This window comes from Condylura cristata, unplaced genomic scaffold (assembly GCF_000260355.1).
Source record: "Condylura cristata isolate star-nosed mole 26May11 unplaced genomic scaffold, ConCri1.0 scaffold00010, whole genome shotgun sequence".
Classification (NCBI taxonomy): domain Eukaryota; kingdom Metazoa; phylum Chordata; class Mammalia; order Eulipotyphla; family Talpidae; genus Condylura; species Condylura cristata.
This window is the reverse complement of record NW_004567111.1, coordinates 57,390,207-57,405,043: the sequence shown is the minus strand read 5'-3', so window position 1 is coordinate 57,405,043 and position 14,837 is coordinate 57,390,207. Positions and strand designations below refer to the sequence as shown.

The 14,837-nt window shown below is 41.3% G+C and overlaps 1 protein-coding gene and 1 pseudogene across 1 annotated transcript in view; one reads left to right on the top strand and one right to left on the bottom strand.

Moving 5' to 3' along the window:
* Positions 1 to 11,985, bottom strand: part of CRYL1 (crystallin, lambda 1) — a 160,006-nt gene extending 148,021 nt beyond the window's left edge. Inside the window, exon 1 of the mRNA XM_004680358.2 lies at positions 11,873 to 11,985. Coding sequence (XP_004680415.2) covers positions 11,873 to 11,913 — 41 coding nt within the window. The 5' untranslated portion in view covers positions 11,914 to 11,985. The remainder of the gene's footprint in view (positions 1 to 11,872) is intronic.
* Positions 4,292 to 6,991, top strand: LOC101635663 (annotated as a pseudogene).
* Positions 11,986 to 14,837: the final 2,852 nt, after the last annotated feature.

Below are 14,837 nucleotides of genomic sequence, written 5' to 3'. Positions count from 1 at the left end.
GGGGGGGGGGAGAAATGCATGGGACTATGGTGATGGCACACGGGTGATTTGGTGATGGGAAACCCGCAGGGATTACAATTGAGATGGAAAAAAAAATGTACAAAATGATGTAAAAATAAACTTTAAAAAATATATATATAGCACAGATTTCCTCTGAGGGGACCTACGGACTAATAAACATGCTTGAAGAGATATGTGTAATATATATGTTCCACATGAATGGAACCAGTGGCTGAGTCTGAGAATTTATCCAATCTGCTGAGAAATCCACCTCTGGATGCAAGGAATGACTGTCTAATTTCAGCATATGCGTTTAGAAAAGTGATCTCTAACTATTAAGGACTAAAAGGAAAGAAATTCTGGCACATGGGCCCTCCCTGGTGGTGAAACAAGTTAAAGTACAGCACTATAAACAAGCCACAGCTGCTTCAGTGCAAGTTCGATCCCAGCCCCGGAGGTGCCCCACATGGTGTGGCAGACCTCTCCTGACTCATCCAATGCTCCCCTCGGCAGTGTACTTAATCAATCTGCCTATTCTTCTCCCCACTCTGTCACTAGGAAATCCTTTCTCTACCCCTGCACTTCTAGCTTGTACCCCGATTCTGTATACATACATAAATATATCTTAAAGAAATTCTGACAATGGTAAAATAGAGATGACCTTTAGGTCATGATATATGAAGTGAGAAAGTGACAAAGGATAAATACTGTATGGTTCCCTTTATATAAGGTACCTAGAGTAACCAAATCCACAGAGATGCAAAACAAAACAGTCATAGCCAGGAGCTGGAAAGAGGGAAGTGGTGTGAAGTTACTTATTTGATACAGAGTTTGTCTTACAAGAAGAAAAAAATGTGTGAAGATTGGTTGCACAGCAATATAAATGTCCCTACTACTGAAGTGACACTTAAAAGTGATTCAGATAGCAAGTTTTGTTATGTGTATCTGACCACAAAGTTTGTAAAAATGCTTTCCTGGATTTAGACAAGGCTTCCTACTTCAGCAAAGGATAACTAGGCATTAACCCCCTAACTGTACTAGAAGAAAATACATCCTAATGTTCCAATCTCAGTTCCAGCGGTCCCTTTCCAAGCCTCCCCACCTGTCTATTTGTTCTCCTGGACATTTCAAAAGGTAACCTTGGCCACCCAGAGGTCCTTTCTTGAGGCAGTGTATCCTCTGCAACCAGCCCTAGAAATACTCCACCTCTGGCACCACTTTATACGAGCATGCACACTGGGGCGTGGATGGCACTGCAGGTAAAGCAAATGCCAGATGCTTCCACCCTAATTTCTAGGTCTCTCATTTGTTATTTTTGAACTGTTGAACCTTTAACCCTGGATATCTCAGTACATGATAAAAAACATAGTGAATTTTGTAGAGTTTAAAAAGCAATGTTATCAGTAGTATGAACTTCGTTTTGTTTGCTTGCTCAATAGGGTAAGCACCAAGCACCAGGAAATATCTTGCTCAACTTTGAATTCGGGCACACTGTAGAGACTTGATAATGTTACTTAGCTCCTGGCAACCAAAAGAAGTTGTAACCACCTAGTAATAGATAACTAGATAATGGTCAAGAGCCTCTTTCCATGGAGTTAATATGAAGGTCAGTCATTCACTGAAAACAAGAGTGCCTATTAACCACCAGGTAGCTGTTCCAGGCACTCATCTTCCCTTCCCTGTTGTCTACTAATTCAGCTGACTTACAGTTCAGGTTCTAAACATACCAGAGGTAGTTATAATCCCCACAACTCTGTTAGGCTTGGACTCAAGTAACAAGGGAAGAGCTTAGTATGCCACCTATTGGCTTGAAAATCCTGCTAATGCCACAGAAGTGCTATTCAAGCCTCAAAGCTTTCACACAAGGCTCACTTGAGCTAAGCCTTTAATATACACAAGGGTCATTAAGAGGGATCTTGTTACACTCTTATGTGAAGCCCTTTGTTAAAAAAAAAAAACAGTGAGAACAACTGAAATCACCTCTACTCAATTTCTGAAGAAAAGAGCAGGATTACACAGATTTTATCCCATATTCTTCTATTCTATTGAAATTGTTAACAATTAATGTATTTTTAGTGCTGTGCTTTAACTTGCTGCACCACCAGGGAGGACCCAACAACTAATGTATTTTATAATTTTTATAATATTTATGCACAAATTTGTTATTAACTCTCAGTGCTCCAAACCTACACTGTCTACTTTGGTATACTCTAGACACATTCAGCTACCTTCAATACAAATATATTTACAACTTATAAGTATATAAATGTATATCATAAAATATATGGCAACATATAAAGTATGTGATATAAACAAAAAATAAAATTAAATTTTAATATTCAGTTCATGTGACAGTGGTTACTACCATCCAGGGCAAATGTATTTACGGAAATTTGCATCTTTGTAGAAAGTTCTATTGGACAGAGCTATTCTAGATCCAAAGGAAAAAGGAGACAGGTCAGAATTTGAAAGAAAGCAGTCCCTGTATGAAGATTTCTTTGCTTTCCCTTCTTCAAACGCACAAACACACACACACACGTGTGTGTGTGCGTACTTGAACTGCTCCTAGAATGGGCCTTATAATTTGCAAATTATAGGTGGTTAGTTAAAAGAACAATTAATTAACATACATGGTGCCCCCATTTTTCACAGTGAAGTTATGGTGGTATGTTCACTCTGTGATAATCACTGAGCTGTGAAATGATTTCTTCACATTGCTATATGTATAATATAATTCATTAAATATTTTTTAGTAAAAAAATATTTTACTTTCGATTTGTGGTTTAAGAAAATGCCAAGCCCCCTACATGATGACTACTGTCATCAAAACATGTAGAATCCTTCACCTGGTATAATCACCAGGCCCTGTCACTGCTCTCTCTCTACCTTGAGGTTGGGAGCTCCCCTTGATCTCTAGGGTGGCCTCAGCAGCAGCAGCCCCTCTATTTATTAGGTCCCTTTATATCCTCTGTCAGCCACACAATGAAATTTGAGAGTATCAGTGAAAAGCAAAAAGGAAATGCAAATGTGTGGCACGGGTTCCAGAAGTGGCTGGCAGGCTGACAAAAGTAGAGGAAGAGGTGCCTGCACTGGACTTTTTTATAAAAGGCCAAACTGCTGTTACTGCTCTTACAGAAAAGGCTTCCCACAAAAGCAAACGCAACAGAGTCATCTCATTAAGTAGAGCTCCTTGCACAACTTGACTTGCCTTTTGAAAATAAATGTAAGTAGCTCTCAAATGAGCCTACATTCCTGGGTGAGATACAAAAGACCGGGAGGAAGAAGCTCTCTGAAGATCTGCCTGCCTGGTGAACAAAAATTATAGCATTGTTTACACTGACAATGCCAGTGTGAAAGCCTAATACAGTTCCTCCACTTAAAACATGGCAAATCTAAAGTAAGATGAACTACAATGAATTTTTGAGGAGGTACCAAAAAAAATTCCCAACTACTTCACTGATAATATTTTATATGCTACTTGTTGAAATACTACTACTTTGGAAATTTATGTTAAATAGATGTATCATTACAATTAATTTCACCTGTTTCAATTTCTTTAGGTAACAACTAGAAACTTAATTACATAGTTGCCTCGCATTATTTTTCTAATGGCTAGTGGTGACTTAAATAATTGACTTACACAATTCTTTTACCTTACTAGTTTTGTTATGGGGCCTTAATTAAAGCTTCTACTTTGCTACTGTGGCAGCTGCCTAGGTAAGGAAAGTGTTACCAAAAAAGGGTACATCCCTAACTATATGAAACTACAGGAAAATAAATATTAACAGCTGAAACTAAGAAATATCTGGCCCAAATTAGCTCTCAGAGGGAGACAAGAGTCCCTAAAGGTGCACTTTTGCTTCATTATAACACTAAAATTTATACCAGGAAGGAGACTTAACATTATAATGAGACATGCCACCTGTGTAAGGCATGTAACAGAAAAATGTGTTAACTTACTGCCACCCACAACACCAGGTATGTGGAAACACTGCCTGCCCCAAAGTCATAACCTCAACCCAAGCCTGGGGAGAAAAAGTGCTTTGCAACATCTGCTCCCAGTTCTCTATTGTCAGCCAGACAGTAAAGATGTTGCTCTGCTACCCACCCCTCATTATTGTCATTGGATTTCAATGAATGGAAAGAATTCCTGTTTGGGAAGCCAGTAACACTACCCTGGGACCATAGAGAAATAAGCCACATCTCCAAATAGGCTAGAGTTCTTCACCTACAAATTTAAGAAACTGTTTCCAACCTTTCCGTGAGACATTTTTACAATCTACAAGCCACCATGGCTCTCATGTTTGAATATTGGTTACCAAATGAACTAACTGATCGTAGTCACTTTGTTTATGACCCAAAAAAACTTTAGACAAATGTCCAGGAGGAAATATTTATAATATACAAATCTACAAAATTCCTATAAATCCAGAAGTAAAAGCTGAACATACCAACATAAATGGGGAAGGAAACCTAAATAAAGTATATGAATAAACTAACCTAAAAATATATTCTATTCCCTTAGTCGAGTTACAGCAAATAAAATATATATCAAATGGAAGAGACTTAAAAAACTGACCATGCTCAGAGTTGGTTGAAGTTAGGGGGAATGGTCACTCACAACCTACTGGGGAATATCAACTGGTGTAAAATATCTGGAAGCTGCCCCAGACCCTGAATCAAAACTATACGTTTTATAATATTTGACCTAGGAACTTTACTTTCAGAATTTATTTTAGACTCATATGAACACAACCATATTCATTATATTACTCCCCAAAAAACTAATATTCAGAATTTGTTGAATAAATTATATACAGATAAAGCAATTATAGCCAATTTTCGACAATTATCAGATACAGAAGTGATTGTGTGGGTAACCTTTTCTATATATTCAAATTTTCTGTTTGATAATTTTCATAATAAAAAGTTAGAGAAAGTTGCTGAGAGGTGGCGAGCAATGGAGTCGCTGGGGTTAAGATCAGGCCTGACAGCAAGGGGTTTCCTGGTCATCAGAAGCCACTAGGATTGGGATGAAAGAAGCAGAGCATCGGGTGTAAGAAGCAGAGCAGCAGGTGGGAATGCAAACTAGTACAACCACTATGGAAAACTGTTTGGAGTTTCCTCAAACTGCTAAGCATGGAGCTTCCCTAGGACCCAGCAACCTCACTCCTAGGTATCTACCCAAAAGACACAAAAACACTGATTGAAAAACATACCTGCACCTCCATGTTTACTGCTGCTTTATTTACAATTGGAAAAACATGGAAGCAGCCCAAATGCCCAAAAGTAAATGACTGGATAAAAAAGATGTGGTACATATATACAATGGAATATTACTCAAAAAAAGAGAAACACATGTCTTTTGCAGCAACTTGGATGGAGCTGGAAAAGATCATGCTTAGTGAGATAAGCCAGAAAGAGAAAGAAAAATACCGGTTTCACTCATAACAGGAGTATAATGGACCAGGCGAGAAAATAGCAAAAATAATGAACAACCATATACCAGAGACATTTTGCGGGGGTGGAGCGGGGAATGGGATCAAAAACGGGGGGATGGGGAGGGAAATGCACGGGATTATGGTGATGGCACACGGGTGACTTGGTGATGGGAAACCCACGGGGATTACAATTGAGATGAAAAAAAAAGGTACAAAACAATATAAAAATAAACTTTGTAAAAGAAAAAAAAAAAGAAGCAGAGCAAATACAAAACCTGGTGAGTCTGGGGGGGGAGGAGGGCTGGCGAACAGTGGGCACCTGCCTGACTGGAAGCATGACGGTTCAAATACCAAGGCTTTCTAAAGTCAACCTTCAGCCTTTTCATACTGCTTAGTCTCTGGATGGAACTCTTCCCAACAGTAGAAGCCCAAAGACAGAAATCTCAGGAAAAGGAAGAAGGAAAACATGGACCCTTAGACGATAATGAAAAGATGCCCAGAGTAGTTAATGACAAAAAGCAGAGATTCTGATTCATTGGGTGTGGAATGGAGACTAAGCTTATATATTTTGAAAATGTTACCTTGATGATTCTGACGTACATTCCTGGAGATTTCGTGATTTGTTCTGAGAGTGAAGAAAACAGGTCTTGCAGTGAAAAACATGAAAATTGTTGGTCTCCACTGTTCTAGTGAAGATTTACATGCTTGGAACATTGCCGTTATTAAACATGGGTCACGGCTGAAAAACTGTGATCTTTATTTTCCCAGAGAACCTTGTTCTGCTTGTTTGAAAATGATTGTAAATGAACAGAGGTTTTAAACATGTTTTGAGGATGAACTGTTTTTATTTACACCAAATCTTTAATTTGGGGATGGCAGTGTCCTTAAGCTATAAATGGAAAAACTTCCAGAAAGTGATCATATGAAATAACTATTTCAATCAGCCTGAGTTAACTGAATTTCATATTGGCCTGCTGATTCAGAAATAAGTTTGCTTACTGAGGCTTCTAATTCTGAAAAATGCAAAGTTAGATGCCAAAGCAGTGGAAAGATTGAAGTCAAATAGTTGGGCCCATGTGTGTGTCTTACTGCAGCCTTTGGTGTGTTATATGGTGCAGTTTGTAGAGGAGACCTCTTACAAATGTGACTTTATTAAAAAAAATTACAAAAACATTGACGGATGCTAACAATGACTTTTATTCTGAATGTAAACCAGAAAGAATAAAAGAATATGAAATGTTATTTTTGGTTTCAAATGAAGACATGCATAAGCAAATACTGATGACTATAGCTTTGGAGAACCTGTGTGAAAACCCATACTTTAGCAATCTAGGGCAAAACATGAAAGAGCTTATCATACTTTTGGCCACAGTAGCCTCCAGTGTGCCCAGCTATAAACAGTAGGATTTTACTGTGGCAATACTGAACAGATTAATGAAACTCACAATCAAATTTTGCGACAAGAAATTGCAAGGCACTGCATGGTTCAGGCCAGGTTATTGGCATATCGAACTGGTGAGTTACATGCTTACTTCATAAATTGGAACTGATTGGTTGGGTTGTATTTGTCTCAGGCATAAAATGGTATTCATCTCATCAGTGGTAGAGTTCACTTACTCTTGGATACTAAAGACTTGCTTTAGTATCTATTAGTGGAACCATTCAGTAAACAACTCTATTAGCAGTTTTAAGATTTCTAGTGACCATATTTTCAGTGCTACATTTGTAAACCAGGGTCTGATTACTGATTATCTAGGCCATTCTCTGTCTCTTGATTTATTGAAGTCTCCACTAGAAAATGGGACAAAAAGAGAAGGGAGAGAGAACCAGTATCATTTATTTTTGTTCATTATTAAACATTTTGTATGTATTGAGTATTTAATATATTTAAAATATTTACAATAAAAAAGTGAGAAAAAAATTAGTTTATATCCCATATAATGAGTAATAAAGTACTTATAGTAAATCTCATTGCCTCTGTCACCCATATTCCTCAACAAGACCAAGAGAAAAGCTGCCCCTGGGAACCAGCAGCACCCCTTCTCCCACACACATATCCCATCCCTGGTGATTGAATGTAAAACATTTGACCTGTAGAAGCCAATCAATGGGCTTACCAGCAGAGAGGAGTTGAGTCAATCATAGTTCCTTTCCTGAAACTGACCTAACACAGAAATTCTGAGTCACTGAAGTTGAATGATTACAGTTTTGGGATTGGCAGCACGTGCAAGATAGAGAAGCAGGGGAAGTGGGAAAGGTGAGCCCGCACCCTGTGGAACCCACTAGTAGAGTTACAGAGATCAGGTTGGACAGCCCCAAAATGAAAGTTCACTGTTGTGGCTCCAGTCAGCTCTCAGCTCTGTTATTGTCAGCACTTTCTTTACAATGGGCCCTAATACAATTAGCTCCCTGTCCCATCTTACTTTTTCTGAATGCCTCGATACCTGGGGACCAAAGAACAGGTCCTTATCATTCTGACTTAAAGCTTCAAAATTCATAAATTTCAGTAGGTACTTGAAAGGGCTACTACAGATGAATTTATTCATTTACACAAGAGCAAAGCAGCAAGGGAGAAAAGTTAAGCAATAACATTGGCTCAATTCTAGTTTTAGCATTAAAACTTAGCTTTAAATAAGCCCACTCTAGATATTTTTAAGATTATCTTTCTATTCTATATTTGCTAGGCAAAAATTGAAGTAAAATTGTTTCTGCACTCTTGATCTTATTTGGCTATGGAGTATGTGTCAATAAGAGCTATTTCATATTTACTAGGAAGGGTACATTTAATGTTTGAGTGGGTCTGTTCTGTACATCTGTGGCTGTGTGTATTTCAATGCAAAAATAGGAAAATACTGGGACCTCCTGGGTGGTGCAGCGGGTTAAAGCACAGCACTAAGAAGCTAAAGCCACTTCAGCACCAGTTCCATCCCCGCCCCAGAGGTGACCCACATGGTGTGGCAGACCTCTCCTGACCTGCCTGTTGCTCCCCTCAGCAGTGTCCTTCAACAGCCAGCCTGTTCTGCTCCTCACTCTGTCTCTGGTGAATCCTCTCACCACCCCTGCCCCTGTGCCCCAGTTCTATCTGCATAAATAAATAAATAAATAAATAAATATTTAAAAAAAAATTTTTTTAAAGAAGCATATGCACAGAAGTGTATAAAAAAAATAGGAAAATACCTAAAGAAACACAGAAGGAAAAAATTCAGGCCTAAAGTTCCTACAAAATGTACATTGCCAACTCAAAGTTAAATTTTAGAATTGAAGGAAATGAATGTTGGTGTTTATGAATTAATTATTTGATATAAAGCAACATCTGGGCCCTCCCTGGTGGCACAGTAGGTTAAAGCACGGCACTGCAAAGCTGGCCATGACCAGGAGTTTGATTCCCTCTTCCCCCCGAACCCTCGCAGGTGATCCACACAGAGCCGCAGACTTGTTTCACTCATTGCTCCCCTTAGCATACTTAGTATACTTCCTCAATCTGCCTGTTCTGCTCCCTACTCTATGGTAAATCTCTCATTGTCCCTGCACTGCTGGCCTGTACCCCAGTTCTGTATGTATAAACAAATGAATCTTTTTAAAAAACAAGTAAATAAAATAAAGCAACATCCTAGGAAGCCCTTCACATTGTAATCTCAATTAAGTGCAATCTCTATTAAAAACACTTAAACACCTGTCTATTCGGCATAGCTGCCATACAATCTGTGATGATACAATTTTTACCCTGAGGAGAAGATGCCAGAAGCAAAATTTCTGGAGGAGATAAGCCCTAAGCTCAGTCCTAAATGAATATGCTGAGAGAAAAGCAGGGCAAGAGAGAGTGGACACATAAGGCACCAGGAATAAGACAAATGTGGATTTGCCTCAACGGGGTGAGTAGCTCCTGTTCCCTATTTTAAAACAAGTTCAAGCCCTCAAATTTAACTAAGCAAACTGCAGTATACAAAAGAATGTAGAATTCAGTTACCCAGAAACACCGTTACAGAGTTAAGTCCCTCCCAGAAAAGAAAAACTGAAAACATCACTTAAATGTCATTTCTACTCCCATTTCTTTAAAGGTGTCAGTACCAAATATTTTTCTGTCTTTTTGTTCTTCAGCCCCAGGATTTTCTTTCCTTAATTCTTCAAAAATTCACCCTGACTCTCCCAAGCCTACTATCGTGAAGGTCTCACCCTGATGCTCACAGGAAACCTAAGTGGCCCTGAGGAACAGTAGCTTTTTTTTTTTAAGATTTTATTTGTTCATACAGAACTGGGGTACAGGTCAGAGGCTCAGGGACGGCGAGAGGCTTCACCAGAGACAGAGTGGGGATCAGACCAGACTGACGGATGAAGTACACTGCTGAGGGGAGCAGGGGGCGGGTCAGGAGAGGTCTGCCCCACCATGTGGTCACCTCCGGGGCAGGCCGGAATCAAACTCATGCAGAAGTGGCTGTAGCTTCTCAGCGCTGTGCTTTAACCCGCTGCGCCACCAGGGAGGGCCAGAACAGTAGCTTTTATGAAAAGATCAAGGAGAACTGATTAGAGACTTTCTAACAAGTATTTTTAAGAGGGAATCTGGAAATTGACATGAACAATGTCCTGGGCTCTCCCTGGTGGAACTGTTTGGGAGGCAGCACAGCAAGCTAGTAGACAGCTGCTTCAGTGAGAGTTCGATCCCTGGTCCCAGAGGCGATCCACATGGCAGGGCAGACCTCTCCTGACCTGCCTGCTGCTCTCTTCATCAGTGAACTTCGGAGATCTGTCTATTCTGCTCCCAGCTCTGTCTCTGGTGATCCTCTCACTGCCTTTGCAGTGCTGGCCTGCACCCCAGTTCTGTATGCATAAATAAATAAATCTTTTTTTTTAAATGTCCTTATTGGGCATTTTGTATTCCTAAAATTGAAATATAAGTATTTTGCTCTATTGAAATAAAAAATTAAATTTTGAATTTTAGCAAATTATCAATAATTTACATTTTCAGGCCCATTTTGTTTGAAATGGCTGTTCCTTAGAATCACCAAGGGAGCCAGGAAAGAGCATTTGAGAGGGGAGAAAGGAAGGTGTGGAGAGAGAGAGGAGAGAAAAGCACCATACTAGAAGCAGAAGTGGTGTTTGTTGGGGTGCTGAAGGAGTAGGGACAGACAGGACCCTTCCATCCTGTGCTAATTCCTGTAAATAAAGTTTGCCCACCTAATTCCCTAACATCCTCACTCTAGGAATCTGAAACAAATGACACCCCCTCTCCAGTCCTTCCCTCCTTCCTCAATATCTCCCTCCCACCCCAATGGCAGGGTTACAAGCTTTACTTATCATTTATTGAGGTGTGAGCAGAATACTGCTCAGGCCCATGACCCTGAAAACTGAACTGCAAGGCCAGCATAATCAACATAATAGTGCAAAGTACATAGTATTTTTTTTTTAATATTCCTTCAGTAGGCAGCCAAGTACCTAGAAGGGACAAGGGCACATAGTTCATTCCACTGCACTGTGAGCAAAAGAATGATGAGAAAAAATACCCTCACTCTTTCCTTCAGTGAGTTCTAAAGGAAAAACCCTGACACTTGTTCTCTAGCAGGCCCCACACCTCATGACAGGGCGCATGGCTACTTCCCCCACGGCCTCAAAAAAGGTGTTTCTATCAACAGGAGTTAACAAGTCTGCAACTTGCCAAAGGAAAGGCACACATAAATAAATGCCTTTTCTAAAAAATGAAAATAGCAAGAGTTTTCAACAAAGGGGGTGGGGGGAGTGGAAATGCAAACCACAAACATTTGGACAGAGATTAGGCTGTTACACTAACAACCCTAGCAACCACATCCAGAGTTCCCTTCTGCAAATAGCGCCTTCCCCACACGATGGGGACGCCGCTGTGTCTCTGGGCGCCAGTTCCGCGGAGCTGCACCCTCAGGACCGGCCTGCCGCACCCCTGCTCCGCAGGGATCTCGTCCCGGGCGCGCCTCGGAAGTCCGGCTGGACTCGACCCAGATCGTTTCCTGCAGCAAATCACTTAATCTCAGTTTTCACCCTCCGTAAAATGCAATGGATCAGAATACAGTTCTGTAGAATCGTTCCCAGACTTTATTCGGTTACAAGAAATGGCTCGCAGTCCTGTCGGTACTTGCTGGCGGGCTGGTACCCCGAATCGCACCGGGCGCGGCCAGCGCAGCCGCGCCGTTCGCTTTCCCAGCGGCTGTGAAACCCCAAAAAGTGAAAGACAACAGCCGTTCGAGCCCGGCGTTACGTGGCCGCGAGGGCGCAATCCGGGGCCGGGGGTAGGGGGCGCCTGCGGGGAGCCCCGAGGGAGGTAGACTGGCGCCCGCCACGCCATGTCCCCGTCGCGCGGGACAGGCCCCGGCGCCCAGCGAGGCTGCGACGCGCAGGCCTGAGCGCCGGCTAAGGCGGCCCGGCACCTCCCGGAGGCAGGGGCGCGGCGACTCGGGGCCGTTTACCTGCCAACGATCACCACCGCGCCAGTCGCTGGGGACGCCATGGCCAGACGCCTCCCTGCCCCGCACCCGGAATGCGAACCGCAGAGATGCCGCCTGCTACCGGGTGCAGAACCCGCGCGGGGTACGGGCGGGGCGGGAGCGCCCGGCGGCCATTGGCTCGGCGTGGCCGGGGGCGGGCGCGCGGGCGGGGATAGGCCCCCACCAGCCTCCGCCTCGCCCTGAGCGCTGACCGGGTTGGGTGCGCTGCGCAGGCTGAGCCCACGGGAGGAGGAGGTGGGGGGACATGCAGAGGGAACACCTGCTGGAAAGTGGGACGCCCAGATACTTAGGAATTAGTAATTCAGTATTTTTGTTTTTAAATTTTCCACCTATACTCTAAAATCAGTGTGTATGTACTTAGAAGCATGTACCTTCAGGCTGGCTCGGCGGTTTCTGGATCCCAAAGAAATTAGCACTTGAATTTCGCGTGAGAGACATTGGTACTGCTTCAAAACATACCATACTGGTCTTTACACTAAGGGTGGATGTTGATGAATTGACGCCACAATTCGTTGCTAGAGACATACCTACCCTTTCTCCACAGATAAGAGCTAAAGCCTAGGAACTTTGGGACCACAGAAAAGGAAAGTTCCACATCTTATCATTCTGTGAAACTGGAAGACTTGTTTGCATTGCATTGCAGTCGCTTAGCTAAGGGGATTCCAAGGAGTTGAGCTGTTTGAACTGTACTTCCTTCTTCGAGAGGCAAATGGCTTATGTATAACATAAAGGAACAGTGGCTGTGCCTGATTGTCCGTTCTTTTGGAACCCAGGAACAAATAGTCTAAGAGAAAAGGCCATCGTACAACACTGTGTATCTACTCAACGCAAACAGAAAGGAAATAACACAATCATTCAGTTCAAAATGTTTAGACAGCAGTCTAATCACACCGCACTCAAACACGGAACCATTGGTGACACAATGGAGCACTTCCTTATTTGTTTTCTCCAAGTTCAACATGAAAAGAGGAACATCAAAGGGCCGGCATTAGCTTTAAACAATTTCACAAGTTATCAATAAACACTAGAAAAGGTGATTGACTCTCTTAATAGAAATGACAAATAACACCAAAAGGTGTCATCTTTCACCCATCAAAAGGGTTAAAATTATAAAGATTGATAACATTTGACAATGAAGACTTTCAGACACAAAACTCTTCCCCACACAATTCTGAAGGCAGGAAAGAGAAATGTTTCTGTATATTGTTTGGAAAGCAATCAGCCACAGGCCCTGAGTGTCCCTGTGCTGTTTTTCTGATTATGATCCCTTGCAATTTTTTAATTGCAAGCCTTAACTGTCTGTCTCCTGATGCTGAGTAGTGTCCATAGCTACTCATACAGGTGGCTAAGTGATTAGGGAACCCTCAGTCTACCCTGTGACCCAGGTGGAGGACAGACTTGTTTACTGTGACATACTGAATTGGCTCTATGCTAATAGAATTGCTGGGCCCAGGCTTCTTGACTGGGTTGCAAGTGCAAGGCTTACCAGTCCCACTCTAAGATCCATGTATGTATACTGACCTTCTGGCTATTGCTTTGGCTGTGAATAACATGCTATTTTATTTCTAATCCAGGGGTCTTGTGGCTTCTGAACTATATTGTCAGTTTGCAAGTGACTGAAAATATCATAGAAGTGACCATTCAAAATTTAAAATGATTGCACTCTGGCTTTGCAATTCCAATGCTAGAGATCTGTTGTAACGGATGCTTTAAAAACTAGAGAAACCCCAAAATAGAAACACAATCATCTCAGACATTGGACAAGAGGATGTCTAGGACTATGACCTCTGAGTCTATAGTTATACACAGTCTACTGTTTTTCAACAAACACTTAAAGGCAATTTAAGGGATTTGTTAAAAGGCTATTCTTTTAACAAATGATGCTGGAAAGTCTGGGCATGCATAGACAATAATAATAGCCCATTATCATACACAAGAACTATCTCAAAGTACATCATTGACCTAAACGTAAAACCTAAAACTGTAAAACTTCTAAAAGGAAACATAGGAGAAAGCTCACTTTGAGTTAAGCAAATATTTCTTAGCCACACACCAAATGTTGAATATGCAAAAGAAAAATCTAATAAATCATGCTTCATCAAAATGAAAATTTATACCTCTTTAAAAACAATATTAAGATACTGAGAAGATAAGTCACACAGTGGGAAATGTTTTCAAATTATCTTTCTGTTACAGAACTTATTTATAAAATATAAGGAATTTTTAATTCAGTAATGTTTAAGAATGGTTTAAGGGACCCCCGTGGTGGCACAAGAGGTTAAGATGCATCACTATGAAGCTACCCACAGCCACTGCAGTACAAATTTAATCCCCAGTCAGGGAGGTGACTGACATGGAGCAGCAGACATCTCCTGTCTTGCCCAATTCTCCCCTCAACAGTATATTTCAGTTAATCTGCATTTCCTGCTCCCCACTCGGACACTGGTGAATCCTTGCATGCCCCTTGCATCTCTGGCCTATACCCTAGCTCTAGTATGCATAAATAAATATCTCTCTCTTTTTTTTTAAAGTTTAAAATGGGCAAAACTTTTTTAAAAAATAAAATAATAGTTTATTTTTACATCATTTTGTGCATTTTTCCATCTCAGTTGTAATCCCCATGGGCTTCCTATCACCAAATCACCTGTGTGCCATCACCATAGTCCAGTGTACTTCCCTCCCCCCACAATTTTTGATCCCATTCCCCACTCCACCCCCACAGAATGTCTCTGGTATCTGGTTGTTCATTATTTTTGTTATTTTCTCGCCTGGTCCATTATACTCCTGCTATGAGTGAAACCATCCGGTATTTTTCTTTCTCTTTCTGGCTTATCTCACTAAGCATGATCTTTTCCAGCTCCATCCAAGTTGCTGCAAAAGACATGTGTTTCTCTTTTTTGGTTGCTGAGTAATATTCCATTGTGTA